The sequence below is a fragment of the Melospiza melodia genome, chromosome 12 (genome assembly GCF_035770615.1).
Source record: "Melospiza melodia melodia isolate bMelMel2 chromosome 12, bMelMel2.pri, whole genome shotgun sequence".
NCBI classification, from domain to species: Eukaryota; Metazoa; Chordata; class Aves; order Passeriformes; family Passerellidae; genus Melospiza; species Melospiza melodia.
In genome coordinates this window covers 9,344,255-9,362,010 of record NC_086205.1, presented here as the reverse complement: position 1 = coordinate 9,362,010, position 17,756 = coordinate 9,344,255, and the positions used below count along the sequence as shown (strand labels likewise).

Sequence of the window (17,756 nt, the reverse complement as noted above, 5' to 3'; positions counted from 1 at the left end):
AAGAAAAGAAAATTAAGTCAATGATAATGAGCATCTGCTAAATACTCCACTTTTGTGGACAGGTCTTCTCTGTGTGGTTCTTGGCTGTACAGTTTATTGGACTTCACATGATCCCTGTGTGTCCAGTGCTCCCGACTGCCCAGGTCCCTCTGAATGGCAGCATAAGCATCTGGTGTGTCCAGCAGCTCTCCCAGGGTTTTGGGTTGACACTGACATGCCTCTGCAGGTTGAACTGGAATGGCTAACCAGAACAGCAGAGGCACACTGCAGAGCCATGTGGGTTACTACTAACAATATATCCAGGATGATTTTGATGGGTGTAGGAAGTGAAGCATGGCCATGCTGTGCTAGCCTAGTTGATGCTGATATTTCTTCCTTCTGTCATGGTTTGACTGGATTAGGAATGTTGCAGACCACATAGAGAGCTTGCTGTGCACCATAAGTAGTGAGGATCTCACTAGTGCTCAGTGATAATTTTTCTATCACTTGGGCTTTCAATATTGGTTTAAGGACTTATTAGAATGTGATAGAGTGCAATATATATTGTGCACAGAACTTCAATGAAGTTATTTTAAAGATGGGCTGAATGAGCATTATGCTTTGTTTGGCCTTAAATGATGCTATGTGCTTTCAGAATCAGACCTGGGAGTGGAGATCTAATTTGGCTCTAGATCAAGTGGCTGTAGGGTCAACATGAGTTAATATGTTTCAAGTTCCAAACCTTTAGCAGAAATAAAGCTTATGCTTATAGAATATTTAATCCAGAGCAAACAAAAATTCTTGAGTGATGCAGAACACATCATGACATTTGGTAAATTTGTTACAAGGTTAATTCCTGATGATTATTTTTCTATTTCTGCAGGATTTAGAATTCGTGTTTCCAATTTCTAGATACTATTTTCACATTGCAGGTGGGTAGCTGAGCAAAAGGGGTTTCTGTGGTGTACCCAAGACGTTGGATAAAGCAGTGAAGGCTAGAATTGATCTGCCTGCATCTGATCCTTTCTTCTCTCTCACCTGGTTGCTGGAAGCTCTGCCTGAGTGTGGAGTGCAGGATTGTAGTTTGTGCTGATGCTAATGCCTTTTCCTTGCAGTCAGATGCAGGCTTTGGGCAAGAATATTGAGGGGACAAATCTTGTCTCTAAACCAGGAAAAGCTAGAGTTTTCCATGTCTTGTTTTCTGGTGCTGGGCAGGAGCATGACACACCATCGTGTACTCCAGCAGGGAGCACAGAGGGAGAGAACAGGGTCATTGGAAATGGGAAATGAGGGAAGGGGGTAAAGGCACGACCAGTTAATTGTAGAAGACATTGCTTCATTTGTGTGAGCTGTTGTTTGAATGTATTTTGCACTTGGAAAGGATAAGGTGACTTGGTCAACATGGAAAGGATTTTGTATTAGAAGTCAGCATAATGCCTGCAATCTTTTGTTTTGGGTGTCTTCTAGGCAGTGGAAATAATAATGTAATAACTGCTAGATTAAATAGTTGATTTTCTTTGTTATTTAAGTTTTGGTTCAGCTTTATAAGATGTGGGTACCTAGTCTACAATAGGGCTAATTTAACTTGATTTGGTGTTGTTGCTATCAGAGGGTTGCTTGGAAGGACTGTGTCAGGATGTTGTCAGTTTTTTAATTTGTTTGGTTTTTGGCTAAAATGGGTGGATTACTTCAGCAGTGGAGAGGCAAACAACCTAAGGACTGCAAAAAGTGTGGGTAGCTTTGTGTGTTAGTAAAAACCACAGGAAATATTGATGGAATGCATGTATTGGATTCATTGTTGTAAAATCCAAGAGTCTTTTTAAAATGGAGCTCATTATGAGATTGTTATTGAAGAAACACTACAATAAACCAAACAATCTACTAGAAAATAGGTTTTTTATAAAGGGAGTTTTATATAATGGTTGTCATGTCTGCCCTGATTATTGTGCACGCTTGGAAAACAGGTAAAAAAGGGAAACATTTACTTGTTTCCCATTGTATGTTTGAACGAAATGGTGTCTTCTACTGCCTGCTTTGTGTTCCTCTATAGGTAATTTTAACTGGACCAGCATAAATTTATGTCATCTTAAAATATAGAGGTGCAGGTTTAAAAAGCTACAAAGGCATAAAGGTCATTATAAGTGGGATTGAATGAAAACATCAGACTCTTTTTCTACACTAAAATAAGCTGTTAACTGCATGTTAAAGGACTATATTGTGTTCATTATAGTTTAAATAACTCCAAATGCTGAAATATGAAGTATTCGTCCTCCTGCTCTGTTCTCTAGGACAGGTGACAAAATAGTGGTGTGTCTCAAGCTTTCAGGATGTTTTTTATCAATGACTCTATTCTCAGGTAGAAGGAGAGAAAGAAGGAAGAGTTTGATTTTTCTGGTTATGAGAACTTCATCTTTCAGAGACAGGTATTTCTTTTATTAAAACCAGAAAAACACAAGGGTTCATACTTGTGTAGGTTCATACAAGCATCAATGAATTTTCCACAATTGTCAATCAGTTTTTGTATTTTGTTACACAGTGGCTGTATTAATCCAAGAGTGTAGAGGGACAACTTTGTTGTCTTCTGATGGTCCAGTCTGAACTTTACCATGGAGGGGTGGCTTCTTCCAGCCCTGTTTTGCAGTTTCCTCTTTAGCATAAGGACAAGGGGAAAGCAGCACAGGCCCTTGCAGTTCCCTGCTCTGAGGTTTTCTGCCCCTAGCACTGTGAGTCCAGCTGCCTTGGTCCTCTCTTCTGCTTCTGGCTCTTTACACCCTTCACTCCACACTTCTAAGTCAGGACTTTGCTTTTCAAATAAGCTGTTTCTGAGCAAGTATCCTTTTCCTTGTGTGTGAGAGCACTTCCCTGAATGCTGAATGCTGCTGATTACATCTGAGCATGCACAGCCAGCAGTTGGGAAGGGTGATTAGGTTGAAAAGGAAAATTTTAAAAAGAAATCCCACACAGTAGTTGTGCAGGATGCCTTAAATGTCTGTCTGCTTCTCACCTGGAGCACACATAAATTTCCTTGAACTTCTTTAGAAAGCTTTTCTGGAAAGTAAGATTGGCATGAATCCTGCTAGAGTTAGATAATCTGAAGGTATAAGATGGATAGGTTTCCTTTGACATCCAGCTAGCATAACCATGTGTGTATGTGTGTGAGACTGCTTGTGTGAGTACAAAAAAAATACTTTTTTCTTCAGTCTTGTTCCAGTTGTAGTGAACTTCTCCATTTCAGAGATCTGAACATTGCCTTTATTTTTTCATATAGGAAGTCAACTCAGAACTTAATCTGATCTAATGCTGTGTTTCTTTATGATAAATTCTGATCAGTGTCTGAAGTGGTTGCTTTATGTTATGGACTGGATATGTCATTGCCCTGTTAGGAGCAATCACATCCTTTGAAACACAGTAATGAGCAGTGTCTTTAATGAAGAAATGCTTATGGAAATAGCACAAATAGCGTATATGACATTTTTGTTTAAGGAGAACTCAGATTAACTTCTGTCTCATAGTGAAACTGGAGAACTTTTACACCAGCCTGGTGTATTGACCCCTTTAAACCATTAATGCTGGAGTGGTGGTTTTCACTCCAAACCAACTTTTTGTTTGTGAACATGTGTTTTGCAACAACATGGCTTGCTAATGATATGGTATAAAAAATGTAAATTTCATGATAAGGCACTGTAAGTACAACTGTTGGTAACACAAATTAGTAAGTACTGGAGGAACTAGTTGTATGCAACTGTGAGTCTAATTTGAATTGTAATATAAAGAGGCAAAAAAGCCTGTTCATTCTGTACAGTTGGTAAATAAACACTGATGTGTGTAGTAGGATGGAAGTTATACTTTATATGCTGTACTGCTTTGTTTGGTGCAGTTTATGTTACCTCTTCCTGGCTGGATTTTCCTCCTGCCTTGTGCAAAGCTGCTAGTGCACAGGCGAAAAATGCCCATTGAGAGGAAATTAATATTTAAATAAAAGAGTTTGAACATATCCTGTGTTTTAAAAACACACAGTTGAGTCCTTGGTATTCCTTGCCATTGCTGAACTGCAGTGCTCCACGCAGCTCTTCATATTAGCCCAGGACCTCTAAAAGGGGAGACTGAAACAAATCTACTTAGTTTCTCCAGAACTTGCTTTTTCTAGAGGACTAGGATGGCAGTTCTGTGTTTTATTGCAGTGAGGATTATTGAATCTGTCACATTGTGCCATTATTTAATGGTAAAGTCACATCTGCTGCCATTAGTCAACTCCTTGGTTAGTCTTTTTGGTAGAGAAATGTTGCTAGTGGGTGTAGTGACACGACAGATGCAGTCTACTTTATTATTTAAATTTACAACTTCAGTTTCATCAAGTTAAAATACCTCCTGCTGCACTTAGACCCTTGCACAGGTTCTGAATATTTTGTGAAATTCAGTCACACAAAGCTGTGAGCCGGAGAGTCTGGTTGAATATGTGTAGTGCCATTTAAACACACATATGTGGTAAAGAAGTATAGAAGGTAATGCAGAACATTTATTTTAAAATTTTTATTTAATTTTTATTTATTTTATTTTTAGTTACCTAAACAGAAATATAAAACTGAATGCAAGAATATGATTAAGCTATTTTGGGATCTTCCATTTTAAAGTTATTGTGGTTTAATAGTGATGCTACTTCAAAATTGACCGTTTTTGTTGACAGCATGTTTATTCAATGTATTACTATTTTGGAGTCACATCTAAAATTTTTTTTCTCTCTCTTACAGACTGGACTTTGACATTCTTTTCATGAAAGAGGTTTCCAAGTAGTTGTCTTGTAATTACTTTAAGAAGAAGTTCTATGTAGCTCTTACTTCCCAGAGTGCTGCAAAAATGATTACTTCAGATTTGCCAGTACTACAGTGAGTATGCACTTCTCTCTACATTTGAAATCTTGGCTTTTAAAAAGGTTGAAGTAAACAGAGAGGTGATTGTGAGGATAAAACTCAAGTTTGGAATAAGTGCATGTTAGTGTGACTGTTCCAGGCCTCCTGTGTTTTCATGTGCTGAAAAACTGTGTAAAAAACTGCAAAACACTTAATCTAAAAAATATTTCTTTCTATGTATGGAGACTTAACTTTGCTGTGCAAAGCAAAACAAGGTCTTTGCTACTTTTATGCTTCTGAATGTTGTGAGCTTTCAGCAGCATGTATTGGTTTTGGTCATAATGGTCCATGTTGTATATTCCAGTTGTGTACTTTCTCACACCATATTGTACATTCCAGTTGTGTATTTTCTTACAATGAGCTGAATTTATTGTGCAAAAAGCCTTTGCCTGCTGCAGTTGAAGATAGCGAGTGTCATGAACATGTTTTGGTCCTGCTGGGAAATAAGAATGGTTAATGCACATGGGAACATGGCTGTGCTTGGATAAAGTGAGCTACTGGAAGAACAGAGGGCAAAGTCTATAATAGGAGGAGCTGAAGAGGAAATCCAATAGAGTTAAGAAGGAATTTTAGAGACTGGAACTTGCTCCTCTCTTCACGGGGCAGGAGAGCACACAAAGTGAGCAAGCTCATGGGGTGAGGTAATGACAGGGAAATCAAAACAGACCAAATGGGCTTGGCTTGGAGAAAATTAATTTATTGCTAATTAAAAAGAGTTTGGATGATGATGAGAAACAAAGGCAAAACCTACCAGGTGTTCCTTTAACCCCTGCCCAAGCTCACCTTCAATCTTTTATCCCACCCCATCCCCTCGTACCCCGGTGGGGATGCCCAGCCCACTCCAGCACTCCAGCACGGGTTCCCCTCAAGGGACCTCTTCCCCCTGTCCCATCCTCTCACAGGGCTGCTGCCCCCTGTCCCATCCCCTCACAGGGCTGCTGCCCCCTGTCCCATCCCCTCACAGGGCTGCTGCCCCCGTCCCATCCCCTCACAGGGCTGCTGCCCCCGTCCCATCCCCTCACAGAGCTGTCCCCCCTGTCCCATCCCGTCACAGGGCTGCTGCCCCCCCCCGCCATCCCCTCACAGGGCTGCTGCCCCCGTCCCATCCCCTCACAGAGCTGTCCCCCCTGTCCCATCCCGTCACAGGGCTGCTGCCCCCCCCCGCCATCCCCTCACAGGGCTGCTGCCCCCGTCCCATCCCCTCACAGAGCTGTCCCCCCTGTCCCATCCCGTCACAGGGCTGCTGCCCCCCCCTGCCATCCCCTCACAGGGCTGCTGCCCCCGTCCCATCCCCTCACAGAGCTGTCCCCCCTGTCCCATCCCCTCACAGAGCTGTCCCCCCTGTCCCATCCCCTCACAGGGCTGCTGCCCCCGTCCCATCCCCTCACAGAGCTGTCCCCCCTGTCCCATCCCCTCACAGGGCTGCTGTCCCCTGTCCCATCCCCTCACAGGGCTGCCGCCCCTCCGCCATCCCCTCACAGAGCTCTCTCTGTCACCACCCTGCTGCCAGTGCCAAGCACCTGCACCAGGTACATTTGGTAACTATCTAATGTTAGTTTTTTTTTGCTTGAAATGCTTTCTAATTTTTTTTTACCTCAGGGTGTGAAGGAACTTTAGTTTATCAGGGTTGAGTGGCATTCCAAGCTAAGACTTCAAGTCCTGTTAATTAAGAAACAGGACAATTGAAAAGAAATTTGTCTGACCTTAGTAATAGTGTGCTTTGCATTACAGTTTTTGCTTGTATTTTTAGAACCTCTTTAAAACAATTTAGTTGTGGATGAGTATAGGCTAAAGCTGGGGATGACCTTGATGGGCAGCACTGAGGGGGAGTGTCAGCCTGAGGGGGTTCCTGTTAGCTTAGGGATTAGTAGTGGAAGAACATTTTCTTGATTCATATTTCCTGGATTTGCCACATTCAAGAAGTGAGGGAAGGTTTGTGAAATATTCCAGGAACAAAAAACTAGGAAAATCTGTGGTGGTGGAAATTGCATTCCCACTTAAAGAATCCAAGTGGACTTAAAAAGTGAATGGAATATCACAGAGTTTAAGGTTAAAAAGTGTATGTTAATGGATTTGGTAACTTGACACACCTGCTGAAAAACCTGAGGGATGTTAAATATTCTATAAATATTCTTTAGTCAGAGCCACTGATTTTAAGCAAATCAAAGAGCGTAAGAAAACATTAATGTTGTTTTTTTCTGGTAAAGTTGGGAATAATTTAATGCTACTCTATGAAGTGTTGGTGAAATGTCATCCTCAACAATATATGTAGTTTTAATTGCTTATGAGCAAGAGGAGATCTTTCATTTTCAAAGAACTCAGCATGATTTGCATATAGAGGTTTTGGGACTCTCTTGAGGGCTCAGAACATTGGCTAGTATGGATGAAGTATCAAATAAAGTGATAAATTCTAATTCAGAAGGTCTCAGTCAGGCTTCCATCAGAAAGAGTGCTGTCTCAGGGTGGGGAAGCCTGAAACAATTTTTGGGCTAGGGGGTATTAGCTTCTCACATTTACAGATTTGGGAAGACACAGTCCAGTTGCACACAGAACATCAAGGTTTCCTTTCTAGCTCTTAAATGAATTATTTGAAGGATTATTATTATCTCCCATTCCTGTGCTTGTTTTCTACTTCTTTTTTGTAATGTTTTGTAATCTTTTTGGCTACTCTCTTTAAACAAACAATCCAAAAGCCAATTTGATCTGTTAATATACGTTGCTTAGGACCATATCATATATTCCCTCCCAAATTCTTCTTTGTTGAGGGAATATAAAAGGAGAATCTTTAACCTTTCTAGATTCATAGAAGTAGCATTAGAACGCAGTGAAGACAAGGATTTCACTTATTGATGTTTCAGATGTTTGGAGAAAGCACCTAGTGTATTTATCTGTGTGATGGACAGGTATGAATCTTCTCTCAATGGCATGACTCATGTTGGCTCCTTAGATTTTTGAAGATCAGCCATGAGAACTGATTCATCCATGATTCATGAGCCTGTGCATTTAGCCACTTTTCTTCATGAATGCTTTTTTTCACAAGGCTGAATCTGGTGATAGCAATTACTGGATTTATCTCTGCCAGAATGTTGAGCCCCTCAGCAACAGCTATAAAAGCTTATAGAAGTGTTTTGGTTCCTTTTTTTTACAAAACCTGATACATAAACACAGGTTTTTGCTGTGGTATGCTTTTAAAGGGGCATGGTATATAAATGCTATAGCTAGGACTTTGTGGAATAGTAGAAGAAAGGTAAATTCATTTTAGTTTGTGTTACAGAGATGTGAAATTTACTGTGTTAATGGAAACATGTTTCTCAGAAGCATGAATGTGGTAAAGGGCTGTCCAGTAATCTGGTAATTCTTCATTAACATGGATAGCTTCAAGGGTTAGTAATTATAACTCTGGAATAATATCTGGAGTTTTTAGAAGGGATTCTGGAGTTGCTGCCACTTTTCTAGGATGCTTTAGTTCCCAGAGAAACCAGAAAGCACAGCAGAGTATACCTGAGCCCTGAAAAGGGGGTGTCACTTGCCTCCTTTGCTCTGCTCTTGTAGGTCCCCCCCCCTCTGTCAAATTCTCTCAGGTCTCTGTCATTTCAAAGCAGCCTTAGCAGAGGAAAGGTTTTGCTGTAGGCACTCCCACCTCTCCTTAGATGAGGCAGCTTTCCTTCGGCCCAGGTTATCTTCCCTCACACCAGCTTCAGGAAGGATCAATTGTGACTAAGCCCAGGTTTCCCCCTCAGGTGCCACACACACATGGAATGGGGATAGGATAATTCTGCTCTATTAAGATGTGGATAATTGCCACCAGATAAATTACTTCTTAGCAGTTCTGTGACATGTGTAGGGAATGAGGGAGATGGATGCTGGCCAGCTGCTCCTCTCAGAGTGTTACAAACTGACAGGACTGCAGGCAGTTGGGAGATGCTGTACTGCTGCTCTGAGTCAGAAATAAGAGGGAAAGGGGCACGTGTGTGTACCCAGAGCAGCTGCAGGGCTGGGACAGAGACAAGAGGCACTGCCTCCCAAAATGAAAGGGCTCCCAGCCACCCTGGAAGGACCTTTGTGTGCAGGAGTTGGATGATTCAAACAGAATTCCTTGCTGCTTGAAATGATGTTTATTTTAATATGAAACCAGCTGAAGACTGGAGGTTGTCCTTGATCGTGTCTCCCTACTCCAAATAATGTGAGGATTGAAGGGAACCTAGTTTTTGATGGTTTCCCCTTGCTCCTTACACACATTCTTGCTGGAAAAAAGTTTCCTTTCTTCCTCCCATGTTGTTAGGGTGAGAGTTACTTTGTTTAATTAGAAACATTTATATTCAAGCTGCTTGTCTTGATCACTTTATCATCAATGGAGAGAAAGCAAAATTTAGAAGACTTCAACTGTCTGACCAGTTTTGGACACTGATCTTAGTGTGGGGTATCTTGTACATTAAGGTATTTTGCATTGCATATGTCTCTAATTTAGATTAGATGAATCTCACCCTTAGTACTAATTTACTGAGCTTTTCCCAAAAAGGGAAATGGCCAAAGAGGCTTCCAGCAAATCAGAGAAGTTTTACTAGAAGAATATTAAGAGAATCAGGTTTAAGGCAACAGTCTATTTAAGGCAAAGATTAGAAGATGGTTAATAACTTAACTGTTCCTTCCATATGCAGTGTTAGGAAAGATTTCAAATTTCCAGAGCTAAATAGGCAGATTTATCTGGAGGTTTTGCTAGGCTGGACCGAGGCTGTAAATCGCAGAAATTCGAATTCTCTGTGGAGTAGATGCATGTGAAGTGGTAGTAGAGTTTCATTTATTTATATAGCTCTGGTGTTTCTAGGGAAAGATTTGAGGTGTTTGCCTAGGAGGATTGCTGAATCTGTTTTTAATAGAGAGAAATCTTTATCCTGATGATCCTGGGGGTGCAGGTTTATAAGCTAGCAAAGCTCAGTGTTTCCCCAGGAGTGGGGGTATTGTTTAGGTAGACACACCATGCCTGGAACTTCTCCAGTAAGGATCTGAGCAAACCAGAGAGAAAAGCCTTGGGTGGTGGTTTTGTTTTTTTTTTTTTTTTTTAAGAGAGAGCAATAGAGAATGGAGAGAATGGTTTTAATTTCTGTAGAAACAGAAGGGAGCAAATATTTTTATGGGGTTCCTTACATCTGTATTCAGAATCTATTAAAATTGCCATTGTGAGCCAGTGTGCATTTTTGTCAGTGACTTGCAGTGTGATGAGGCATTTGAGTAAAGGCTGGGTACATCCATCTATATAAGCAGGTTTCCAGCTGTATTCACTGCATTGCTTTCCTCTGCTGTGGCCCTAATCTACCAAGCAATTTTGAACTCTCTTTGGGGTATCTTTTATTTGATTTTAGACTTTTTACATTTTTGTGTGGTTTTCCAAATACATAGCTTGATGCTAAGTTTTTCAAGTTTCATGTTTTATGAAGTGCAAAAGCTGCTTTTTAATTGTATCACGACAAAGCTGCATTTTCAATATTTTGTAGAGGTACTGCATTACAAGTGTGTAATTTGTGAACTCAAATGCACTTGAATAGTGGTTTTTCATCTAGGGTGCCTGATTTTCTGGGGTGTATAGAGTATCTAGAGATAATCCACTGAACTTAATTTCAGTAAAAGAGAGTCATAGATGTTCTTCTGCATTCTGGCTTTTGTAAAAGATTCTGTGGACCCCTTGGTGGTTTTGTGCTTGCAAATAGGAAAAGGTTAATGTAAAACAATGTCTTAATATTAGAAACTCATCATAGTTCTGCAGAATTATTTGAGTGAGAGCAGACCTAGACAATACATTAATTTCAATAAAGAGGAGTATGAGAACATTCCCAGTTCTGATACAATAATATCTTTCTGCATTATTAAATAGCTTTCTTGGTGATACAACAAATTTGTGAAGTATTCCTGGTCTATAAAGCAAAATACAAAATAACCCTCAAACAAGGTGGAAGATCTGTGTAGATCTTTGCTTGCTGGAGCTTCTCAGTTTCTCCAGAGCAGATCACTGATGCTGCTGTTGATGTTTGAGGCTCTGTAAAATATGGAATAGGTCTGGTTTTCACCTTCCTTTGCACAAGTAACACAGCAACTGAACTCCTTTCACTTCAAGGAAATGATTTTGGATTTAAAGAAGTCTATGATGATAACTACCCTTGACCCATCCTTGAGTAATCTAGGACATTTTTAGTTGCAAATGAAAATTTATAGAGATCTGGTGCACTGGTGGTCTTGCACAGTAAAAATAAAGCCCAGGTGTGGTTTGGCATGTGAGCTGTTCTTGGGCAAGGTCTGATGCCTCAAAAGATCAATTACAATCTGAGTTTAGAAGGCACAGAGGTACCTGTGCCTCTGGCTCTGCCTCTGGGAGGGGTGGTGAAAATTAGGGGAGATTTTTTTCTTATCATTCTCTTAAATCTGAAATGGCAACGAATGACAAATTGTTGTTTGAGCTTTTCAGCTAACAGGAGTTGAGCAATGTCAAAGCTTTTCCATTATACAAGTGAAAATATTTTTCTAATTGCAAAAATTATCAATGTCTTCAGATCAAAGGGAGTTTTTGGGTTTGGGGCAGAATGAATCCTCTTTATGAATAGCTGCCCAAGCCCCTTGTCTTGGGGTGTCACTGAGAGCTGTGTTGGGACCTTGTGTAACTGTGCTGATGGTGACACAGCTGGATTGGACTCCACATTGCTTTTGGGGCCTTGAGAACAGCTCAGAAGCAGCTACAAAGAGTAAAAGGAAGTGAATACATTGTGGGATTGATGAATTGAGCATGTGCTGGTTAATATTGCCAGTTTTGAAGTGTAACGTGTTTTCAAATAAAATTAATTTAAAGAATTCCAGTCAATAAAATGACATTGCAGCTGATGAAAAGGGAAGTTCTTCTGCCAGGGCTAACAATGCTCATTTCCTTGGTTTGCAGAATAAATGGGGAAAGCCTTTTAATGCTGACTTTTGTTGTTGTTTGTTTTCTGGCTCAGGACTAAGTATTTAATTGGTCAGTTACAAACTACTAGTTGATTTTAGATCATTTGAATTTATGTAATTTTTTTCCCCCTAGGGATTCTACAAATGAAACTACTGCACATTCAGATGCTGGCAGTGAGCTTGAAGAAGCAGAAGTCAAAGGAAAAAGAAAAAGGGGCCGTCCCGGCAGGCCTCCAGTATGTATAATTTATTTTGGTTTTGTTATGCATCTATTTAATTTATTGTTGTTTAGTTATGCATCTATTTATAATTGACTGCAGACTCTTTTTCATCTGATCATCTTGTGGTCACATAAATAGGCTTTTAATGAGTCCTATGTCAGACTTCATGAAGACTTGTAGTATGAAATATTTATCAAATTGATGTGCAAACAATGTTTGAAGCCTTTAAAAAAGGACATAAAAATGATGTCATAATAACTATTAATTTTTTCTTTTGCTAGCTGCTTTCATGAACAATACAGTTTTGTTATTATTGTCAGTACAATGTTCTTCCAGATATGAGAATAGGCTCAATAAGTACAACCACTGTCTTCTTGAAAGTTGTGATGGACTTTAAGTGACAAATGGCATTTGAGCCATCCATTTATTACTGATAATCCCTTCATGTGAGTGGAAGAATTACAGTCTGATATTTCCTAGATTCCTGAGAAAATCTATTAACACCTTTAAATGTCATGTGACTGACACACACTGCATCCTATTTCTAGACTGGGAGCTTCAGCACATCCCCTGGCATAGTGCAGGGGTGATATGGTTGTTTTTGTCTCTGCTGGCCTGTCAGCAGGAACATACAGAAACAGTTCTCTATTACCTGGGGTATTAGGGAGGCTTTCTCTTTTATTTTCGTTTGTTTTCTAAAATAGACAATTCATTGGAAAATAAAGGGAAAGTTCTGTGTGTCATGTTTTCCTTCATCTTGGTTCTTGAAGATGATCAGTGTAGTTCCCTTGGCTGTATCACTTGAAGTACCCAGTGTGGAGTAAGACTTGGTGGGAACTTGTGTGTTTGTTGTTAATGAGCTTGATTCACCTCTTAGGGTTGTTCTGTGAATAAACTCACAGCATGAATGTGCCATATATCTATATAGCACTGGTAGATGGGGGTGATATTTTTTTTAACCCTGAGGGCTTTGATCTTAAAGCTTATCTCAAACCATGGGGTTGGTGAGAATGTAAGAATGGACAGATCCATGGGTTACTCTCAGGCATGCTGGCCAAGCTGGAGCAAATTCCTCTTTCATGTTGGTTTTCAATTTGCATCACAGTCTCTGGCTTTACTCAAGGTGCCAACATTTTAAATCCTGGTCTTTTCTGGGCATGTTGTCTTCCTTTTTGAGAGCTTTCAAACACTTTCCTGTGTTCTTCATCAGACAAATGGATTTGCTCATGAGCATGAAGCTTCTTCAGAGCATGCCTTAAAGAACTGCTTAAAGAGAACAGCTTATCTGTTTACATAGCTTGTAAGCAAAGGATAAAATGAAAAATTATCTTATGAATATTTAATTAGCAAACCTATGGGGTTTTGTAACTCTAATAAAAAAGCAGGCTGGTGCAACCTGATTGCTAACCCAGAATGTTGTCACAATATACAATTTCAAGTTATAGCAACACCAGGGAGAGCACATACTCACTGGAAGGGAAAGGTGAATGTTACAAAAAGCATTTCTCATTCCTCTGCTTGACTTTATTAGTAGCTCCTGTGGGAACATTTGCTGAAGCACTCTGCTGGTCCTGCTATCAGGTTTCTAGGGGAGGAATTGCTCATTTTGCTTAGAACAACTCCAGGCTCATTAGGTGTGATTGTCAAGTGATGAACATGCAGAGGCAGCAGCCATTGCTTCAGTCACAAAGTGATGGGCTGTGAGCTGACTGCTGCTGCTAAGGAGCAAGACCTCAGGTTTGTCAGGGGGAATTCTGTGGAAGCTTTATCTTAATGCTTAAGAGGAGTCAAAAACCTCCAAATCCAGTCTTAAAACTCAGAGGAAGAAAATAGAGAATGAAACAAATACAGTGGCCTTTATAAAACTGTAGTTTGTCAAAATTTGGAAGAATTTGCTCAGCTGTACTTTCCCTTTTGACCTCCACCCCAAAATCTCAGGAAAGTGTGTATTAGGACTGGGAGAGTTTCAGAGGAAAACCCATATGGTCGTTTATGGAATGGGCCTCAGCAGGTCTCATTGCAGCCTCCTGGAGTGGGGTCAGCTTTGGGATCAGACCACATTGCTCATGGCCTTTGCAGTTGGATTTTGAAAGCTACCAAGGCTGGAGACTGCACAACTTCTCTTAGGTGCCTATTCCATTTTACTTCATGATAAATTTCTCCCTTGGTTCTTCTAAAAAAAGCCCCAAAAGCAAAAAGCCACTATAATGACTGGAAGATAGATGCAAAAACCTTGGAAAGGCTAATCTAGGCAATTGAATTTACAGTATTATTTGATGTTAAAAGCCAGGGACTTGATAATTGTATTGCTTTATCAAGCCATGTTGCCAGCCCAGCCACTTCCCTCAGACGAATTGCCTGGTTCCTACAGATGGTGTAGCTCTGATATTTTCCCCATAACTCTTCACTACCGTGGTTTTGTTTCCTTACAGGTACCACCTACCTGTACTGTCAAATGTGAAACAGATTAAAAGGTTTAGTGAAGTTCAGAAATGTTTTTCTTAACTTAGATTAGATTTAGCTTAGATGATTTTAATTTGTTTTAGATCTGAAGAATGGTAGCCCAAAGGCTCTTCTGATTTCTGTGCCTGGGATTTTTTCTAACTTAAATATTATGATCTAATCTCTTCCTGTAAATGCTGATTTGCTGGTGTCCTTAGGCCATCACAGCTAGAGTGGCACATGTGCCATAAACATGCTGACCTCTTGGAAAGGGAGGCTGCATGATCCTATTACAGAGCTGCATAGAATATATTCCATTAAATATATGTATGTATTTTAAACAGGTTTCTGTTGAGTGTCACAGAATGGACTTGACCTTTTATCAGAAAGATACACTACTACAAGGGGACTTTCCAGATTGTTTTCCAAAGAAAGACATTCTCTGCAGATTTGAGACCTTTGTAAGAAGATGGTGCTCATTTGAAAAACTGCCTTTTGTAGCAAATACCTCTTCAGTGCATTGAGAACTGCAATGCTTTGGGGGTACCTTCACTTTCTAAACCACCTGGAACTAGTTGATCCCTATGATTTCCTTTCAATCCAAGTCATTCCATTCTAAAACACTGCACTTCAAGTGGCCCCCTCACTTCTATGCACTGTTCTAATGAGTACTTGACTGAGTAGGCTAGACAGTCAATTGCAAATAGATGAAGTGCATTGGTCTTGCAGAATAGCTCTCAGAAACTAGCCTGACTGCCCTGGGCTCCCTGGCCCTTGCTGTGAGTTTTGCAGGGGCTGCACCGTGTCCTGCTCCAGTGCCTGGGGCTGCCTCTTGGCCACGTGCCCTTCTAAGCACTGAGTCTCATAGAGATGCCCATGGAGTGCCTGCCTAGAGCTGAGCCTGTCCAGCCAGTGGGGTATTGTGGTACACATGTTTGTGATGCTGTATGTGAGGGTACTGTCTGGGTATGTATTTAATGAGTTCAGGGAATAGAATTTAATAAACTCTGTTTAAGGAGTGACTTCTAACAGTCCCCTCCTTGAAGTTTCTGGGTGATATTGGCCAAAGTGCCCTCTCTGTCTGCTGCATCATTGAAATACATGGGTATGGATGTGCTCTCCTGTTCTGCACAGGGGATTTGAAAGCCCAAGGGCTTATGATGCAGTGTAGCATTCACATCAGTGAGCTCAGGCTCAGATCAGTTATTTATCCATCCTTTTTTGTCTCCTCTTTTGGATCAACATTCTGTTCAGCATTGTTGGCATGCTTTATTTTAAACTACCTGGCCTCACCTTCCCAGGAGCTCAGAATAGCTTGGCTTAAACCTCAGCTGCTGGAGGTTGAGGCAGTGAGAGAGATCCCTGGCTGTGTTACAGATTCAAAGTAGGAATAGACACATTTAATCTCTAATTCAGAGGACAGGGAGAAACATCAGTTTGTCTGTTCCAGAGGTGGCAATTTGGGAATCTCTGCTGGTTTCTCTCTCATCCTATACTCAGAGCCACAGTGTATCTTTCTCCACTTAAAGCAAGATGAAACAAGGCACTTCTGATGCTTTTGTGGCAAGCAAAGCCTGTACAATTTTGCCTTCAGGTCCTTTTGTAGTTTTTGGTATGGAGGAGACAGACCACAATGCCTTATCTTTGCATTTACATGGGGAATTTTAACTTTGCAGCAGATTCCTGGCCTTATTTAATCTTGTAGTATAGATGTTAGATACAGCAGGGGATTGAGTTTTGCTTCTAGTTCCAAGTCATACGTGTCCTGATTAATAACAGGGAGGAATCCTCTTAGAAAAATTTCTTTTCATACAGTGGAGGTTTGTGGTTGGTGTGATTTACATCAGTGTCCTGTTTCAGCTTGCCTGCCTGATGATTTAGGTCTGTCCCTTACAACTGAAGGGAGTCTGTAGTTCAGTAGAAATGCAATGCATCTATAGCATCTTTGTGAACACTTTTCTATCCTGTTACCTGTAGCATTAGATGTTTTCCTTTTAAGCTTTTGATGGGATGGTTCTTGTATTTTTTGCAATCTATTCTATTCTTCATTTTTCTGTGGAAATACTCTTTTTTTTTGGTAGTAAATACATCAGCTAGAAGAATTGAAATTATTCACGCATTTACAGCATACTCTCTTGATTCTTTAAGATGACTTTGAGAGCTCTTGATAGATTTTTAAATAAGGGTGAAAAATTGCACCACCACTGACAACACTGCCTCAGCTTTTTTTGTCCTAAACTGCAAGTGCTGCAGCTGAAGCAGCTCTGGGTGTTAGGGGACCTGCACCTGTCTTTATTTGTAGGATGAAACTTTTCACAGGGAGCACCTTGTTTGTTTCTACAAGCAAAACAGTCCACAGGACTGTGGGAATCCAAGAACCTTCTCCCTAGATTACCATGAGGATGGTATGAAAAGTGTCATAGTGGTTTTTTAATCCGGATTAACTCATGAAGACCTCAGGCATTACCATTCTTCCACTTAACACAAGCTTGTAACACAGGGCTTCTTGAGGGGCTGGTGCCTTGGAGAGACAAGTTCTTCAGTCTTACTCAAGTGGGGGTTAAAAACTTTCTCCCACCTTGCCAGGGAAGTGGGGTATCCATTCCTCTAAATGACTCACAGTGTGAATGCACATACAGGTGATTGTTTTCAGGTGGTGTGTTGGGAGGAGTTACTGACTCTAGGACTTCCACTGCCTTTGTTTCTTCATGAAGTGCATCACATCAGCTTGGGGACAGTTAATGGAAAATGTCAAGCCACTTTTACTTTTTTTTTTTTTGTAGCATGTGAATCAATTTTCACTGTATTACTTGATTTTACAAATGTAGGTCACTATTTTCTTCACAGTAATTTTAAAGACATGAAAGGAAAAGTATTGTGTAGCTAATTTGTTACAAAATCTTGAACTGCCAGCATTGTAGTTTAATTGCAGTCAAGGTGAGTAGGTGAGTATTTTGTTTCCTGTTTGCATTCATTTGAGCCTTAAAGCAACAGGTGAGGCATGTGACAGTCAATATGGCCATTTATATAACCCTTAACTTTTGCTGTCACAAATTTGAAGTCATCAGTAATTTCTGTTATCATTTGGCACCTCAGTCCATTTTGACAGCACACCAGCCCAGCTGTCCTGGGTTTTGGAGTGAAATCACAAATGCAACTACTGCAGCCTCTCAGCTGTGGTGTATGATTAAAAAGCCTCAAGCATTCTTACTGTGTCATGCTGCTTTATCCCTCCCTTTGGCAGTCCTAATTCACCCACTTCAGGGGGCAACTTTCTGGT

The 17,756-nt window shown here is 40.5% G+C and overlaps 1 protein-coding gene across 3 annotated transcripts in view; it reads left to right on the top strand.

The window, feature by feature from the left end:
• STAG1 (STAG1 cohesin complex component) overlaps positions 1 to 17,756 on the top strand; it is a 150,779-nt gene that overhangs the window by 33,495 nt on the left and 99,528 nt on the right. For all 3 annotated transcript variants that reach the window (XM_063166706.1, XM_063166705.1, XM_063166704.1), the window contains 2 exons: positions 4,728 to 4,862; positions 11,947 to 12,049. In XM_063166706.1, coding sequence (XP_063022776.1) covers positions 4,834 to 4,862; positions 11,947 to 12,049 — 132 coding nt within the window. In that variant the 5' untranslated portion in view covers positions 4,728 to 4,833. The remainder of the gene's footprint in view (positions 1 to 4,727; positions 4,863 to 11,946; positions 12,050 to 17,756) is intronic.